This window comes from Numenius arquata, chromosome 7 (assembly GCF_964106895.1).
Source record: "Numenius arquata chromosome 7, bNumArq3.hap1.1, whole genome shotgun sequence".
Lineage (NCBI taxonomy): Eukaryota > Metazoa > Chordata > Aves > Charadriiformes > Scolopacidae > Numenius > Numenius arquata.
The window spans coordinates 51,438,172-51,455,009 of record NC_133582.1 but is presented as its reverse complement, the minus strand read 5'-3'; the positions used below and the strand labels follow the sequence as shown (position 1 = coordinate 51,455,009).

The 16,838-nt window shown below is 43.8% G+C and overlaps 1 protein-coding gene across 1 annotated transcript; it reads left to right on the top strand.

Annotated features, from left to right (window-relative positions):
* The first annotated feature begins 7,546 nt into the window (after positions 1 to 7,546).
* Positions 7,547 to 16,838, top strand: WIPF3 (WAS/WASL interacting protein family member 3). The gene is made up of 7 exons (XM_074150885.1): positions 7,547 to 7,843; positions 9,732 to 9,864; positions 10,530 to 10,658; positions 12,191 to 12,949; positions 14,504 to 14,650; positions 15,343 to 15,444; positions 16,360 to 16,838. Exons 1-7 carry the CDS (start codon positions 7,547 to 7,549, stop codon positions 16,398 to 16,400), a joined length of 1,608 nt encoding a protein of 535 aa, XP_074006986.1. The 3' UTR covers positions 16,401 to 16,838.

Genomic DNA, 16,838 nt, shown 5'->3' with positions numbered 1-16,838 from the left:
GAATGTGTTTATTAAAATTTCATGCGAGCTGTGAGTAAGATGATATTTAGTACTTTGTCATAAAGTCCCTAGGTCAGGAGATACTAAATCATAATATTTATTGCTGCGAGGTAAAACATACTGGAGTGAGAGAGAGTGCAGGCTTGGTAATCCCGGTGACAAGCCATTACACGGGCTGTGCTAAGGGCTGGGCAAAGTGCAGCTGACGTTTTTGAGAGTGCTTTGTTCCAGCCAAAATAAAGGAAACTCCTCATTTATAGTGTTTTGATAATGCATCAAGTCTCACACCAGTCTGCTTTCGTAAAGAAGTGGGGGGCAATTATGAAGAAAAAATTATGTGGTTTTATGTGGTTTATTTGACTTAATTTTCAGCTACTAGAAAACGCGGGATTGCATAGCTATGGCATCTAAAAGTTCTGCTGCTGTAGCCTTCCGCTCTCGTAGTCAACAAATACAGAAATGGTAAGTGGGAGCTATGAAAGGTGGGGAAGATGTAAAGAAAAAATAAGTAGTAGGTTGGCGTTGCTCCCTGTGTTTCATCTGGACAGGAAGGTACTGCATATATTCATATGTGCTAATCTTCTTGAATGCTTTACTTGAGCTCTCTTAGGTCACTGCTTTTAATCTGTTTAGGTGGTGAATTCTGTTTTGCAGATTTCTTCATAAAGTCGTGCATTATACAAGTTATCTGAATGGAATGGAAAGCATTTAAATTTATTTTTCTTGTTCTTACTATCTGTTTTTTTTTCTGTATAATTTTCCATATAAAAGTATGGAAATTGCAGCGTGTTGCAGAGGTACCAGCTGTAAATGATCAAGCCCAGGTATTAGAAGCAGCCTATCTGCAGAGAGCTAATGGGTTAATTTACCATTCTAATCACAAGGTAATATTGCCCTGAAAAATCAGTACCCCATCTGTAGCATATGCAGTGGCTACATATTAAATTCCATCTGTCAATTAATATTACACTTGCAGCCTTTTAATTAGAAGAGAGCCCAGAATTATAGCGATACTTGAGTTGAACTTCTCTGTGTGGCTGGTCAGTGATGTTGCAAGAAATGTTGGGTTTTCACTATTTTCCTGTCTTGGGTTGACCATAATTTTGCATGGATGCTAAAAGGCATTTCAGAAGGATCAGGAGCGTCTGCACAGGTAACTGGGTAGGACAAGTGGCCTAGCGTCCTGAGAACAGAGGGAGATTAAAGCGTGATACGTATAGGTTGTCACATGTTGAATATTTTGTTGTCACTACTCATAATAGCCCTTGTCATTGTGGGGACCCTGCTATGGCAGACAGAATAAACAGAGGTCGTGGCACCGGCTCCCACGGCAGTATTTTCAGCCTTGTGCTGTTTGACATTTTCATTGCGATTCCAGGGCCTCAGGTTTTCTTGTTTATGTAAGAATTTTCACTCCTGTTTTAATTGATGTGGAGGAAATCTTGGGAATTTGGTTCCCAAAAATTTAGAAATCAGAAGGTGAAGTTCAGTATTATTTTTTTAAGCCAGTCTCAGGATATTTCTGGTATCTGACTTGTTACCTACTTTTAGAATAGTTTTGATTTTATGCTGCCTCCGTTCTGGTGGCTTCTGTTACTGCATATTTTCTTTCAATGAAATAACAGCCAGAATTTATGTTTTAAATGTGGGTGTCAGTAAGTTCAATACCCACAGAAAAGCTAAATGGCTCAGCAGCTATACATTGTCATATTGATTCCGTTGCATTTTTGCATTCAGGTACAGAAACTTAGCAACCCACACTGGAAAACTTTTAAGTCCACCCTTGTTCATAAGCTCCGCTCGTGGCAGGAGCAATCCACCCTGTCAGTATACGTGATTTTACGCTGTCTGATGGAGCGGTGCTAAGGTAAAATGAAGAGGGTTTTATTGGGTGCAGTGGCACTGATTACTGGTGGCGTTTGAAATGAACAGTGGGATATAGATGTAGAAGAGACATCTATATCCTGCTACGCCATTCTTTCGTCTCTTGTTCCCTGCCCTCGCTGGTACGGTTCAAGGGGGTAGATGGTAGCGCGGAGCAGGCACCGTCCCTGCTAACGCTGAAGCGCCTGATTATTTGGGACCAATGCCAGGACCAGGCGGCGGCTGAAACGCCGGGAAGAGGTCAGCAACAACTTCTGCACGGCACTTCCCTTGCTAGGAGCGGAGGAACGGGGCTGGTGTGGACACGGCCTATCGAAGCACACACATTGCTCCGTGACCTTTTCAACCCGGCGGGTTCAGATTGCAGAACTTTGTGCAATGGAGGCTGAGATCACGGTTCATCATTATTGAGCTGGGTGTAGATGGAATCGTGAAACGCGGGTCCTGTCATTCTCTTGAAACAATGACTTCATTAGCTGCCAGGAAGCTATCTGGCAGGTCCCCTCATGCGAGTTCCCTCCAAAAAAAAAAAATGTTGGCTGGAGAGTGACCCCTGGCATGGGAAGTGTTTGAAGCTCAGCTTGCTAGAAGGCTGAGAGATTGCCATGTTTACCCAGGTAGTCCAAGTGCCAAGAAGTAATTAGTTTCATCCCATGCTACACAGCAGAAACACAAGAAGCGGCTCTGATCTTGCGATTGACTGTGCAGGTGGAGTCTTGCACCGTGGCGAGGTTTCCCGTAATTAGAAAGCTTTAAATCAGAGGTCGGGGCTCTGTTGTGAACAGATGAACCAAAACTCGCACGTACCAGAGCTCGCAAGCTTCTTTATAAACGAACAGTTTAAAATACTTAAAGTTTTTTTTTAAAAAAAAAAAAAAAAGTCATGTGCTTTGTTGTTGAGACTTGTTGGATTGTTCCTCAAGCTGGGAGGGGGGATTGTTTTCATTCTTTTATTTCGCATTTGACTGTGCATGAGTGAAACCGCACCTGAAGCATGTTTAAAGTAAGTGCAAGAAGGATGACAATGTTTTTCTCCATTTTACTTCTGTTTGTGACTTGCTGGAAATTGGGCTTATTTTATTATTTTAATAAGTTCCTGGTTTTTGTTGCAGTTGCATTCCTCGGCACATTCCCAGGGGAGACTTTAGGTGCCCGTTTGAGAATCCTTTGTAAAAGTAATGCTCTCGCCTGCTGGGCAAACTGCTGCTGATGATGATACAAAATCGTGAATTCTTGGCATAATTCTAATCTAGTGAAGGTGGATTGATCTTGGGAAAACGAGTTCCTGTGGTGTTTCTGATTTCATGTTGGGCTACAAATGCATAGATGACTTTTATAATCCTATGCTATGTCAAGGAAGACATACTGGCTGCCTTACACTGAGATTTCTGCTCATCTTCCCTATTCTACCTTGTTCCAAAACAACCTCATCCTTTTCATAACAAATTATGAGATTGTAGTTTCTTTGAATGTTCTGGCATCTTACTGTCAATGTTTTTTTTCTGTCGGTTGTGTTTTTGAAAAGGATGGAGTCTTTTAAGAGTTGATTTCATTTAAATGCACTAGTCCTGGTGCTTACAGGGATCTCCTTATGGAACACTTGTGGTCAGCAGCTTGTGGTTAAGTGGAAGGAAGTTATGGAGTCAGTTGCTCACAAGCAGGTCTCCCCTGTTCTTAGTCTACTTTTTTTCATCATCACTGTTCCCAGAAGGGTATTTTAGCAGGGTGTTGCCCCTTACAGCCCCTTACTCTTACGTTAGTGCCCTTCAAGACTGTTGTGAGCTGTGCGTGGCTTTCCTTCAAAGGAGGAGGAGCTGTATGGCTCAATGGGGACCCAGTCATCATCTCTGGCTCCATGCTGTCCTCCTTGGAAAGCCTTGCTGTGCCATATGGGCAGTGAGAACACTCGTCGTCCTTCCTCAGATGATTTACCAACCCCAAAGAAGCTGTGTTTTGCTCTCGATATTCTTGGCCTTCTCTGACATGACGCAGATACAGCATTACACAGCTTGCTTCACCTTTATTGTCCTCTTTCCTGAGCAGTCCATATTTATCTACACCAGAATTCCAGTTATTGTTAATATTGGAATAATTTGGGGGGGGGTTAATTCTATTTCCAGTTGTTCAGCCTCTTCCTTGATGCTTTGCAGGTCCTTGAATTGAGGTTTAGATGTTTCAGTTGTCTCTCACTGTTGGTGCACATTTTCTTCAGCCAGACTTGTCACTGTCACCGTTGTGTCACTGACTGCATTGCCTACGCAGCTAATGCTGGTTTTGCCCTGTCTGTTGTCCTACACGCTGATTTTAATTGTCCATTGCCATGTTTGTTGGCTTTTTCTTTTGCATTTGTTAGTTTAAGTTTGGTCTCTGAATCATGTCTGAATCATGATGCCAGAGGAGGCCAGGACTGGCCCGGGAACTCTAATTTTCATGAATGTGTGTCTCTTTGATCAAGCATTCCTTGTCTTGGTGCTTTCTGTCCATCTTTCTTGATCTTGCTGCAACATCTTTCCCTTTCCCATGTGAACCTGAGGTGCTGCATGATGCATCGGTGAAGATCTCCTGCCTCAGCCCATGTCTGTGCAGGTTTGGCTGAGCACGGCAGAGAGAAATAGTAAGAAAGCAAGGGTTTGTTAAGGGGTGTCCTCAAGCTCTTCTTTTGCTAAAATATACACTGTGTGCGCCTTCTGCTGGTATCTGTGCTTGGTCTCTGCATTGAATACTTTTTTTTTGTCAAGGGGGGGGGAAATTTGGCATGGGAGAGAGGAAGGGTGATTGACACCAGATTCACAGAAATAAATGAAATTGTCAGCAAAAGAGAGAGTTCTCTTTCTGCCCATAGTAAAATACTGTGTGTCAAATTGATTGATTGATTTTTAATTTTCATGGTATATGTCCCACCAAATAGATAGTTGGGGATAAGATAAATGCATTTTGACTTCTCTTTTGGTTTAGTTTTTTTATCTAGTTCAGATAAATAGATTTTCTACACAGCTGTATTTCCAGTATTTCCTATAAAAAGTGATCAGAAAGGGAATCTACTGTAATGATACAATTCATTAAATTTTAGGCATATAAATACTCAATACTATAAGTTCTGTAAAATAAAAAAGAATGCAGTGCCTTTGGATGGAATTGTGCTTTATTTTATCTTACTTACGGCTCCTACCTATTATAGAGCTGGAGTACTGGGTCCTCTTTTCCCAATTAGCTGATGGGTTTGTTCTGAAACAAGGGTCCGTGACTGCCTGGCTACTGGATTGTCCGGGTGGCTAGAGGTTCAGTTTTGCTGCAACTGTCATGTTTGTGAAGATCTACACTACCCTGAAGTATTTTGCAAATTCAGTAAAGAGTGTATTTAAAAATCAGAGTAAACGTAACTCCGTTATGGAAACAGCGTGTGCATCCACTGTGGCCTGCAATCCCTGCCCAGAGTCCAGAAGATTTCCCCTTTCCTGTGTGCAGGGGCGCTCTTTCAAAGCTGACAGATAGTAATTAGTACTTCCCTATAATTCGTACTACTATGATTTTTTTTCAAATGCCTAATGACCTCTGCATTTATGTAATTTTAGTATCTGAACACGTATACCTCTTAAATATTTTAAGTGTCGTAGGAGCCCAGAGGGTAGGTTGATGTTCCCATCCATCTTGCAAGACATAAAGTGATTTTCCCAAGGTGATGCAAGTGTCGCAGCAGTAACGTACCCAGAGATGGAGCTCATTGCCATGGATTTCAGCCCATTGTCTTTAAAAAACAGGTCTCTCTGATCTTAATTTGTCTGATACAACCCAGTTTAGGGTGTTACGGTTGTGGTTATTCAGGGCCAAACTTTGCATGGTCCATAGATGTAGTGTAAATAGAATTGTCCTGCTAAACAAAATGATTCATTTTCACAGAACTCAAAACTGGAAGGAACTGTTAGGACCCACCGGCCACCTCCCCGCTGCAGGGTGTATTGCAGATCAGCAAGTAGCTCTGTTGGGGGGGGCCAATGACTTGTGCTCCACAAAAAGGGCTTCTGCCAGAGGGGATCCAGCCTTGATCCAAAACCCAAGAAATGGATAACCTGCTGCCGCCTGCAGCCCTTTCTTGCAGGGAACGGTCCCTCTGGCTGCTCCCGCGCTTGCTGCTTCCTAATCGGAGCTTGTCTGGCTGTGTCTTATGTTAATTCACCGAATGCCTGCCTCTGCTGGATTAACACACCCCAGGTCCTCACCGTCATTTCCCTGTAAAGGTTTGTGTGTCGTGCGGGCAGCCCACCCCTCAGACAGACCTCAGGGCTGACGGACCAGGCTGAGCTGCTAAAAGCTGAACTGTTTTCCCCCAGCTTTTTGAATACCACGTTGGCTCTTTCCTGTGCACCTCCAGTTTTTCAACATCATTTTAAAGATCTGGAGACCAGAGTTGAACTTGTAATCCCATTTTTGCTCACATCATTTTTTCTGGAAGGATGAAAGACACCCGAGGAGCGTGCTGTTCCCTCTTGCGCTGTGCTAGGGGGTCAGGCACACTTGCTCGTGCAGGCTCGCTGCTGGAGCCCACTCCCAGGTCTGGGCTTCTGGCACTCAGGATGCGGGCTGTCACTGCAGAAGTATAGCCAGAAGTTTTCATCCAGTCATTTTTACATTTGTATATTGTGCATTTTCGTATTCTCCTTCCCTCTTCCCTCCCCACCCCGCCAGCAGTGGGGGAGCACGTTTTGGATTTGTTGTTCTTTTCAAATGGCCTCAAGTTGCAGTGATTTGGATCTCTCTGAATAACCGTGCTGTCCTCCTTCATTTCTCTGCCAGTCTAAGTTATCACCTGCAAGTTTCAAAATGTTTGTTTCCATCATGGATGATTTACTCTCTGGAACATCACTCTAAATATTGTGATTTAATGGTACTTTCCTATCTACAGGTACTTTGGAGGCCTGTCAGGTGGCCCAAACATTGATCCTTTACCTTAGTGAGTGGCACAGCTGAGGTAATTTCGGACGCTGAAGGCAAAAGTAGTGGAGTTTGGCGAGATGAGAAGGGAGTAGTTCTTTTATGGTCAGGGTATCTACATGTGTGGTTTGTTCCATTCTGTTTCCAAGTAGGCATTGAATGTGCTGTGCTTTATGGCTGAAATAGCAGCAGAATAACCGAATGGTTACTAAGGTAATGAGAACCCACTGTTCCCTTACCAATTCATGTAAATAAGGTATGGAATTTAATTTCACCCTGTTTTACCTGAGGCAGCTCTGGCATCTGATAAAACAAATGAGCTTCACATTCTTCCCCAGCTTCTCTTCCAATTTTCATTGACAGATTAAGATGTTTCTCTTTTTGTGAATAAATGAGGCTGCCCTGCAGATGGGGGGGGGGTAGAAAGTAGCCTACAAATTACATCGTTTGTTTTGCAGCTGTTTTTCCTCTGTGACTCCAAATATATTTGTCTTTCTGCTGAAACTCTTCTATTGCAAGTAATCGGGATTGAAGATTTGACACCCATTTGTTCCTCTTTTTATTATTCTCTTAATGCACAAATGTATAGGTTTAGTATCTATTCTTGTGCTGTGGATTGCAGGCATAGCGTGAGGGCGAATTTCTTAATCAAAGGAAGGAAGGTTCCTTTCCGATTGTGTGGCAAAGAGCAGTATGGTAAAACCAAGAATTTGCAAATGCAGGACACCGGTAGATGAATGGGGGACAAACTTACCTGGTGAAGGGATTCTTGACAAGAATTGTCACCGGCCTTGGGAGTGACAGTGGGAGCAAACCAGAAATCCAAAGGAGCTCTGACCGCTGTGCAACCAGGCAACACTACACCCTGGACCACCTTGACTTTGTAATGGAAAAAGAGAATCTGTTATCAAGCCACTCGGCAGCGGATCAATCGCCCGGGTCCACCAGGCTGGGCATGGAAGATTGTGTCTCTCACCTGCAGGAGGAGGAAGGAGAAACAGCTGGGACATGGGATGGAGTCGTGCTTGAAGTAAGGGGATCTATCATGAGCGGCAGGCAGCTTGTTACGCTGCATTATGGGCCTGCAGAATAGTGCTCCTGCTTTTTTATGCTACGGATTGTGAAAAAAAATTAATATCTTGGCCCTGTTAAAGTGATACCAAGACACAAGTCCCTTGCGAACATCAGCTGCCATGGGTAGGGTGTTTTGGCCTAACAGCTATTTGGATATCAGGACCTTATGCTTAGAGGCATAGATGGAGGCGATGAAGTGGACAGCTGGCATAATATACGGACACTTGAACCGGGAAACGAAAACACAGCTGCTGGATCTAATTTTAAACATAGGTCTCGATCAGATCCCTCTAGATCCTGGTTGTCCTGCTACAACAAAGTCATTAGTGGGAGTAGAGAGGCGTGAAGTTCAAGATACTGGTAGAACGCTTTTGTGAGAAGGGGAGTCACCCTTGTTCCAGTTATGGTATTTCCATTTTTCACAGTAAGTATGGTCAACTTATAGAAAATGTGGGTGAAAGTCGTTTCTGGCTGGTACATGGTCTAACACTGCCTGCGCAGGCAGCTTTTCTGGCTTCTTAATGGGCAGCGGAACTCGCTGTCCTGAAAGCACGAGGGCAGACAGAGCTGTTTCAGATTAGTAAACCATGTAACAAAGTAGTTTTTTTCTAATATTTTTAAATAAATAGGGTTACAGTATGGGTCACAAGATGATAATTCTGAGTTTTTACATCAGGTGTTGGGAACGCAGCTGGCGTTGGCAGTGATCTGGAGTGCCATCTAGTGGGGCTCTGCACATCTAGCCTGACTTTTTTTTTTTCAGCGAGTACAAAAATAACTGCAAGTAATATCCTACCGGTATAATTCTTCATTTAGGATTAGCAGATTAGACTTTTTATTAATTCCGCAGCTGGTTAAGTATTATCAAGTTTCTCTTTTGCTTTCAGAATGCTATTACCAAGTTGGGTGTTTTGTTTTAAAGGGTGACAGTTTTGTTCTGCTTTATGATGACTGTGATGCTAAAATTAAGGGCTACGGGAACATTTCTGGTATTCGTTCTCTTTAGGAAGTTACCTGAGCTATGGGAATTTGCAGTAGCTGTGGACACACGCAGCACATTCAGCTTTTCTCACGTGGGGATTCCCCTCTGTTAGAGCGCTCTGTGACCACAGGATAGGTTTAGAAGTAACAGCTTTGCTGGTTTATATCTGCTTCAGGAAAGCAAAATGTCCAAACTTTTTAAAGATTTTTTTTTTTTTTTTAATAGCGGGAAACTTGATGAAATGAGAATAAAGAATTAAAATATTTTGGGGGTTTATTAAAAATTTTAAACTACAACCTGGCTTTACATTTACAGACCTTAATTAGGCTAGAAAGTTACTAAAATATAATGGTATTCTTCTAAAGACAGTCTACTTAATCTCATGTAAATCTCCGATAGACTCTAAATTAGTTAATGATCTTATTCAAATATAAGTATGCAGTTATCTGTCTCTTTTCCTAAGGCAAAGTAGGTAAAAGAAGGATGTTTGTTCTAAGGTGACATATAAAATCTTTGTTGTAAAGCATTGTAAATGGAATGAAAAGAGCTAAATAGCTGGTGTTGGGGGGCAGAGACCATAAATGGCCAAGCAAGAGGTCACATTTCATTTAAGCCTGTCCCCTAATTTCTTTTCAACAGCATTAGGACAGCTAGTATTAGATTTGTATTATATTTAAACTTTCAGGTTTCCTGCTTCCTATGCAACTGAATGCTCTTCTTGTTGATTCAGCTCAAAAGGCTGTGAAATGACAGCTGCCAAGGATGGTTTATTTCAAATCTTTTATCCCACGTTTGCTTACGTGCCCTTTCTTAGCATGTGTTTTTGTCTGTACCTCCTGTCTATTGCTCTTATTGTCAACAGGCAAGTTCAGAGATACCAAAATTGCGAAAGGAAGACCAAAAAGCACGGAACGCGCTCTTAGCTGATATCCAGCAGGGAACTCGCTTGCGGAAAGTGACTCAAATCAATGACCGCAGTGCACCACAGATTGAAAGTAAGTACATGCTCCTGGGCAAGATCCCTGGATGGGCTTTGCTGAAGCCTTGTTTGTGGAGGTCAGCTTGACACTTCTCAAACTAAGGGCAGGTTTGAAGTCCAGCAAAGGTCTGCATCTTCACATGGCTTTAGGGCGCGGAGAGAGGGGACGCTTTCTAAACTTGCATCCTGCTCTAAAGTCAGGAACTATTAACACTTCAGAATAAGTCTATAACTGGGTATCACCTTAACAGGCATCCCTTGTAAAAAAAAATCATGAACGATGAAATCCTTGAGAGTTTCTCAGTAAAATAATTGTTTAAGTGGGAATTGTTGGCTCAGGAAAAAGAGTCGTTCTTTTCTAAATAAAAAGAACAAAAAATGCCCAAAAATTCTGGAAAAAATGCCAATAAATTCAATGTAGCCTAAGACAACTTCTTGCTGGTGTCATCATTGGTGTGAAATTAAAGAGCACCAGAGGGTGCTGTGCTGCAAGGTACGGGTCAGAGAGTAAGGGCAGTTCACTGTACAAACAGTACCTCTCCTCCCTGAGCCTGCCCAAAGAGGGAAAACTCTGGTCTTGGCTATGTTTGTTGGTCTTAGCAGTCTGAGAGCAAGGATGAAGTGACTTTCTGATATATCCTGGGGGGGTTCGTGACTTTTTTTTTTTTTTTTTTTTAACAGAACCCAAAGGAGCTAATAGAGATGGAGTTACTTCAGCCGTTAATAAAGGCGGCTCTCAGCAGCCTCTGGGAGGCTTATTTGCTGGTGGCTTTCCTGTTCTCAGACCAGCAGGCCAGAGGGACATGTCAGGTAAGGGCTTCGTTTGTATGAAAGAACAGTTGGGGGGAACTGCGATTTGGGATGAAGGTACTTTGGGGTTAGCTTTAGTGAGTGATCTTTATTATGAACCCTTAATTCAACTTGTGACCATGGAAGGGTCAATTAATAACGTGCTTTAAATCATCTTTCTAGATCTCGGGTGCCTTATTCCTTAAAATGTCAATAATAAACTATGTCTACACTGGGTATGATGGAGATTTAATAGATTGTACAGAGTTTTAATGGAGATTTTTTTACATTAGTTTAAAATTGTGTCTTGAATAGAGTATTGAAATCTGAGTTTACCAACTTCAGCACAAACGCAAAGAAGTCTTATTTCCTTCCCTTCATTAGCACGTGTTTGTGTGTTATTTTAAGGATTGATATTTAAGATTTCTGCCCTCTGGATTTTATAAAGCATAGCTTTGATCCAGCAAGGTAATTTACTGACCTGAAAAATAAGGCATTTGTCACTTCACAAGGGCGGGAGGAAGGCACGTGTAGGAGCCCTACTGCTGCTTTCACCTCGGGAAGTGCCAGCATCAATGAGGGGTGACTTTTAGAGTCACGGCAATGGCCTGTGGCGCTGCTGGGCAGCTGGTGCCTGCTCAGGCAGCACAGAGAAAAGCAGGCGTTTGCGGGGAAAGCCAGAACTTGGCTCTACCCGGGTGGGTTTTTTCTGGAAGGCAAGCCCGAGCTGCGCAGCACAGCTGCTGAGTGGGCCTCCTCGCGTCGCCTCAGCTGCAGCACCTGCTTGGAGTTGTTCTTATAACTGTGCCCATGCCTGTCAGCCTGCATGAATGTAGCATGAGATGACTTCTCTGACATCTCGCTTTGTGAAAAATCCTTGACATTTACTCAGGAAAACACATTTTGTAAGGCCGAGTCTTTGGGCATTTGCTGTTGAAAAGGAAACATTAGAACCTGTGCCTTCTGGAAAGCCTTTGAGGCGATGGTAGGTCCCGGTCCGATTGGTCCGGGAGGGGCCAATTTACTTTTAAGAACTTGGCTTTTATCCACGGGATTGAGATTTATGTAACATTTGTGTGAACGTTTTAATCTTAAGTACTCTAAACTGATGTGTGTCGATCTACTTGAGGGTTTTGAGCCTTTTCACTAGGATTCTCGATTCCATCCCTGCTCAGCGGGCTGTGGGAGGCAGATGAGCCTGATATGGAGGACCCCAGGCCTCTGCAGAAAAGCACCCTCTCCTTAAACTGTTCCATTTTGCAGGAACTGGGGAGCAGGGTCTCTCAGCAGGTTGTCATAGTAGGCGTTTGCAGGGAAAGGCAGAACTTGTGTTTTTCTTCCTGGAAGGCAAGGCCAAGGGTCCCTGGTGCCCACTGGAATACATCACCTCCTAAGCCCCGTTACGCCAGGGGCAGCCTGCTGGATATGAGATGTTTTGGGTGAATTAATCACTCGGGGGAACCACTGGGGAGGGGAAGATGAAGAGCTTGCTCTTTGCATTGTTTTGTGGGAACGAAATCCTGATGTCATCTATGTGATATGTGTTTTTTCAGCAGGGAGGCCTGGGCAGCTTCCTGGAATCCGAGCAGCGGCTCCCAGGACCCCCGCCCCACCGAGCAGTGGTGCTGTGAAGGGGAGCAGTGTCCCCTCGCACCCAGCCGAGGGTCCAAGGGCAGCCATCCCACCGGAACCTCCCAGCACCTCCCGAGCCGCAGCCGGCCCCGGGCGGCCCAGCCTTCCCGCTCCCCCTCCACCACCTCCCGCTTCCAGCAAACCTTCCCTCACTTTCCCCCCTCCTCCCCCTCTGCCCCCTCCAGCCGAGCGACCTCCCAAGGGGGTCTCCCCCAACGCTCCTCCTCCGCCCCCCCTTCCTCCTCCTCAGGCTGACAAACCCACCAAGTTTCAAGTGGGCACTGTGCATTCGCCCCCTCCTCCTCCTCCTCCTCCCCCCCCCTTGCCCCTTGTGCCCCCATGCGGGTTTTCCAGCAGGACATCCGATTTCTCCGCTGCTGCTTCCTCTCCACCTGAAGGAAGGGATTGTCCACCCCCCACACCACCCCCGCCACCTCCTCCCCCACCCCACACGCACTCCCTGACCTCAAACAGGCTCTCCTTTCCACCCTCCCCAGCCTTTAGCGCTCCTCTCGGGGGTGCTGACCTGCCCCCTCCGCTGCCTCCCAAGTCCCCCCACCTGCTGTCACAGTTCCATAAGCCAAGCAGTATCCAGTCCATGCCGCTTCCTCCCACCCCCGGCCTCCCCCAGCCCACAGCGGTGGTGGAGACCAGGAAGAAGAGACCCGGCCGAGGCGCAGGTGAGAGCAGCACGTTCGGAGAAGGGAGGTTTTTTTTCTCTCTTTGGCTGGCGGGGGAAATGGCACTGGTGGCTGGAGAGCTTGGAGGGGTGAGGATGAAGAGCACACGTAGCAGGGGGGTGAAGCCCATGGCGTGGGAGGAATACCTGCAGGTCGCACGGCGTGCAAGGAGCGTGAGAGACATCATGCTGGCCACGCATGCGGTATAGTTCAATCCATCATTCTTGGAAGCAACATGCTGGTCAGCAAAAGCAACGTTTCAGGATCACTGGGCTGCTGCTTGTGTTTGTGTTGGCGTCGGGGTGTCTCCAGCAGTGCAATGGCTGAGCTCATGGGTGGTCTCCTCTAACAGTCTCTGGTAGGGTAGCAGAGTGCACACCACCATGGCCGCCAGATCTGCAGCTGCTGGAGTGCCAGCCTCCCCATGACATCCCTCTACTGCTGTACCCGTGCAGTCTGGAGCAATATTGGCAATGGCTGGAAAATGTTACAGTAGAGAATAAAACAAAGATGGGGCAGCTACAGCCATAGATGAGCAAAGGCAAATAGGGATGCAGCCCTCTGCTTTAGAACAAAGAGGAGCAGCCAGTGCCTCCCATGACCAAGGTGGCAGGGCCAAAGGTTTCTCTTGACTACTTGGGAAGCAGGGCTATTAGCTAGTGTTCCCCTGAGCAGATGGTAAAAGGAACTTTTATCAGACTTCTCTGATATGACAATAATAAAAAAAAAAAAAAAGAGGCTATATCTGTGTGGGCTTGAGAAATGAAGACAGCTACTTAATAAGGAACATCTGAAGAGAATGTTCTGTACCCTGTATTTTAGCAGCCAGCTGTCGAGAGGAAGATTACTGGTTCCCTTTGACAGCCATGGGGGAAAGGCCGTGTAAGTACAGATCAGGTGCTTCGTGATGGTGATTAATGCCGCTTGGGAACTGCCTGAGGAACTGTTACTTTGTCAAGATGCCTGTTTCTCATGGTCGTTCAACTTTTGAGGTTTCCATAAGATTAGTCTGTCTTTCTCTTGGTTATCTTGGGGGAGAAGCAGTTTTGAGAGGCTGTGAACTTGGAGGCCTTGGGCTCCCTCCCCCTTACACAGTTCCTGTGGTAGAACTTTGATGGCCCTTGCAACTCCTCAGTGAAACGCACAAGAATAATGGCAGTTCTACTGTGTAGTTGCCAAAGTGTCAGGAAATCATTTTCTTTTAGAGATACCATCTAGGATGGTTGGGTTTGGGGTTTTTTTCCTAAAGAAACTGCTTGTTCTTGTGAAAGTGGAAGGATAGTCCTCCCCTCCAGACTGGGACAAAACCATACTTCAGAATGTCAGACTTTCCCTAGAACTAGAAATAACAAGCCAGCTTCAGTAGTGACTTAAATTTAATACTTAATGCTATAAATCCGTGGTCAGGCTTGATAAACAGCAGTTATGAAGCTGGGTAAGTTTGCCCCAAACATTGCATTCCTTCTACACTGCCTCCACTTTTGCGCAAAGTTTATTCTCGGGTTTGTTAAGTCCTGGTGATGTTTATGTGCTGATCTGCTGCTTCTTTTCAAGGAGCCGGTGCTGGGAAGCTCGTCACACCTCCACAGCCACCAGCAAGGTCACCAACAACTGAACTTACAAGCAAGTCTGGAGTCTCAGCCTGGGCTGCAGCTCACGACCCCTACCCACCGCTTAAAAATGGAAATATGCACATCATTGGTAATATCATCTAAATCACATCTCTTAGCCTCAGTTAATAATTTTAGTACAAAAGCACGCGTGTCTCAGACCTCAAAAACTCATTTGAGGCTTTCTTATGTCAATAACAGGGTAGTATAACCAGACCCATTAGAAATATTTTTGTTACAACCTTATACAATGAGAGAAAAAAAAGGCTTTTTCACAAAGGTTTTGAATCATCCAGTAGACATGAAAAGCATGCACTAGCTGCAAAATTATTTAAGTTGTGAAAAGTGGTTGTAGTGTGCTTCTATTGCCATTCTTAAAACCAGTTCATGGACATTTAGTAGCTTCAATCCTGTAGAGCAAAGACTGCTAAGAATTATTTTTGTGGTCTGATGAATTGGCCATTCATTCTTGCTTAGAGCTAAATGGCTTGAAAACCACCTATGAATATCTCCGTTACCACAGTATCATCAGTGGGAAAAACTGGAATGGCAGCCAGAAGTTTAACTCTTCAGTTAGTAGCAGGCAGATTTGCAATTAAGCCAGAAACTTGGATGGCTCACAGAATACTCATCAAGATTGTTTATATGGGATGAACCACTACCGATTCCAGGGGAAAACAAGTCAGCATTTTTAATTGAAATTACTCGTGGTAATGATGTGTGGAATTTTTTATTTTTCAGTATCTAACAGTGACTAATGTTTATTTCCCTGAAATTTCTCAGATGACTTTGAATCTAAATTCACTTTCCATTCTGTGGAAGATTTCCCCCCACCTGATGAATTCAAGCCATTTCAGAAAATATACCCCAGCAAGATAGCTAGAGGTAAGTGTGTAAACATGAGAAGGACTGATAATTATCCAGTAGGATTAAAAACACAGAATTAAAATAAGGAACAGAAACAACCATTAACATGAAGAACTGGGTTGCTAGCATAGGCACAGGGAGGAATGGCATTTGTTACAGTGGTAACAGGGACCACAGATACTTAATAGTACTTAATTAATTACTTTAAAGTCTCAGTAGCTAAAAATAAAACGATGTGGCTCAAAACACAGCCTGTGTTCTTTAGATTGTTGAATTTGAAGAGCCCTGTTAAAAGCAGTGATGTCACCTAAACAGACTTGGGCAGGTACCAAATTGGGATTTTTTGTTCGTGAACTTGTGAAATCACAAAAGAAAGGTGACCTGATCCATGTCTTCCATAATGTGTTTTGATTTAAGTCCTATGCATGGCATTTTACACACCTGAATAACAAAGCGACTTGGTACCTGAACCTTGTCAGGAAAGCAATGAATGAATAAACCTTGCTTCCCTTCCACCTTTTAACTTAGAAACTTGGCATCAGGTCCCTGTTGTAGGAGCAGAAGTTCATCTGTCCAGCTTTGAAAACTGGAAGATGAAGGTGCCAGAAGATTTCATGCCCACATTCTGCTTTTTTATAAACTCCAGTCTTTTCTGTATTATTAGATCAACTATTTGTCTCCAACTTTTCATTAAGTCTTTTTTGGTTTCCATGCCAAGGTACTTTGCATGACTTTTCATAGCGGCCTCAGTCAGTCTAAATTGTCTGCTGTAGGATCTTAGGAAAGATGTTTTTGCTGAAGGGCTACAAAGCATGAACAATATATAGATATGTATACGTAAGGGTAGGAGATAAATGCAGCATCTCTGCTGTAGAACTGCATCCAAAATATGTATTTGTCTCCTCTGATTAAACCTGTCCTATCTGTTTACAGATCCCTCTAAAAATCCTCCATTAAGAACACATGTGAGATGAGAAGAGTCTTCTGATCCTCTGTGGATTAGTATTAAAAAAGAACAACATGAAGATAACCTATAAAATAGAAGGGGTCCCCATTACAGTGAGAGAGATTATATTTGAATTGCAAGTGCTGCAATGTTAACATTTCCATAAACTGGAAAAGTGATGTAAATCATACTTACTATAGGAATGTTATTACAGGCTTTTAAATTATTGTATATAAGTGGATATTTTTTAAGCCAAGTAGCATAAAATTTAAATTCTTTGTAGTGTTGAAATGATTCTCGTCCTTATCATGCTGACAGATGTTACCTCAGAATACTTTTTGCTTTGCCTGCCTGTAGTTAATTTTTCTCCTTCAATCATAATTTTAAATTTTTTTGGAAATTCTCCAGTTATTATTCAGACATTTTTCAATGAATTATCAGAAACTAACATGCATTAGACTAACAT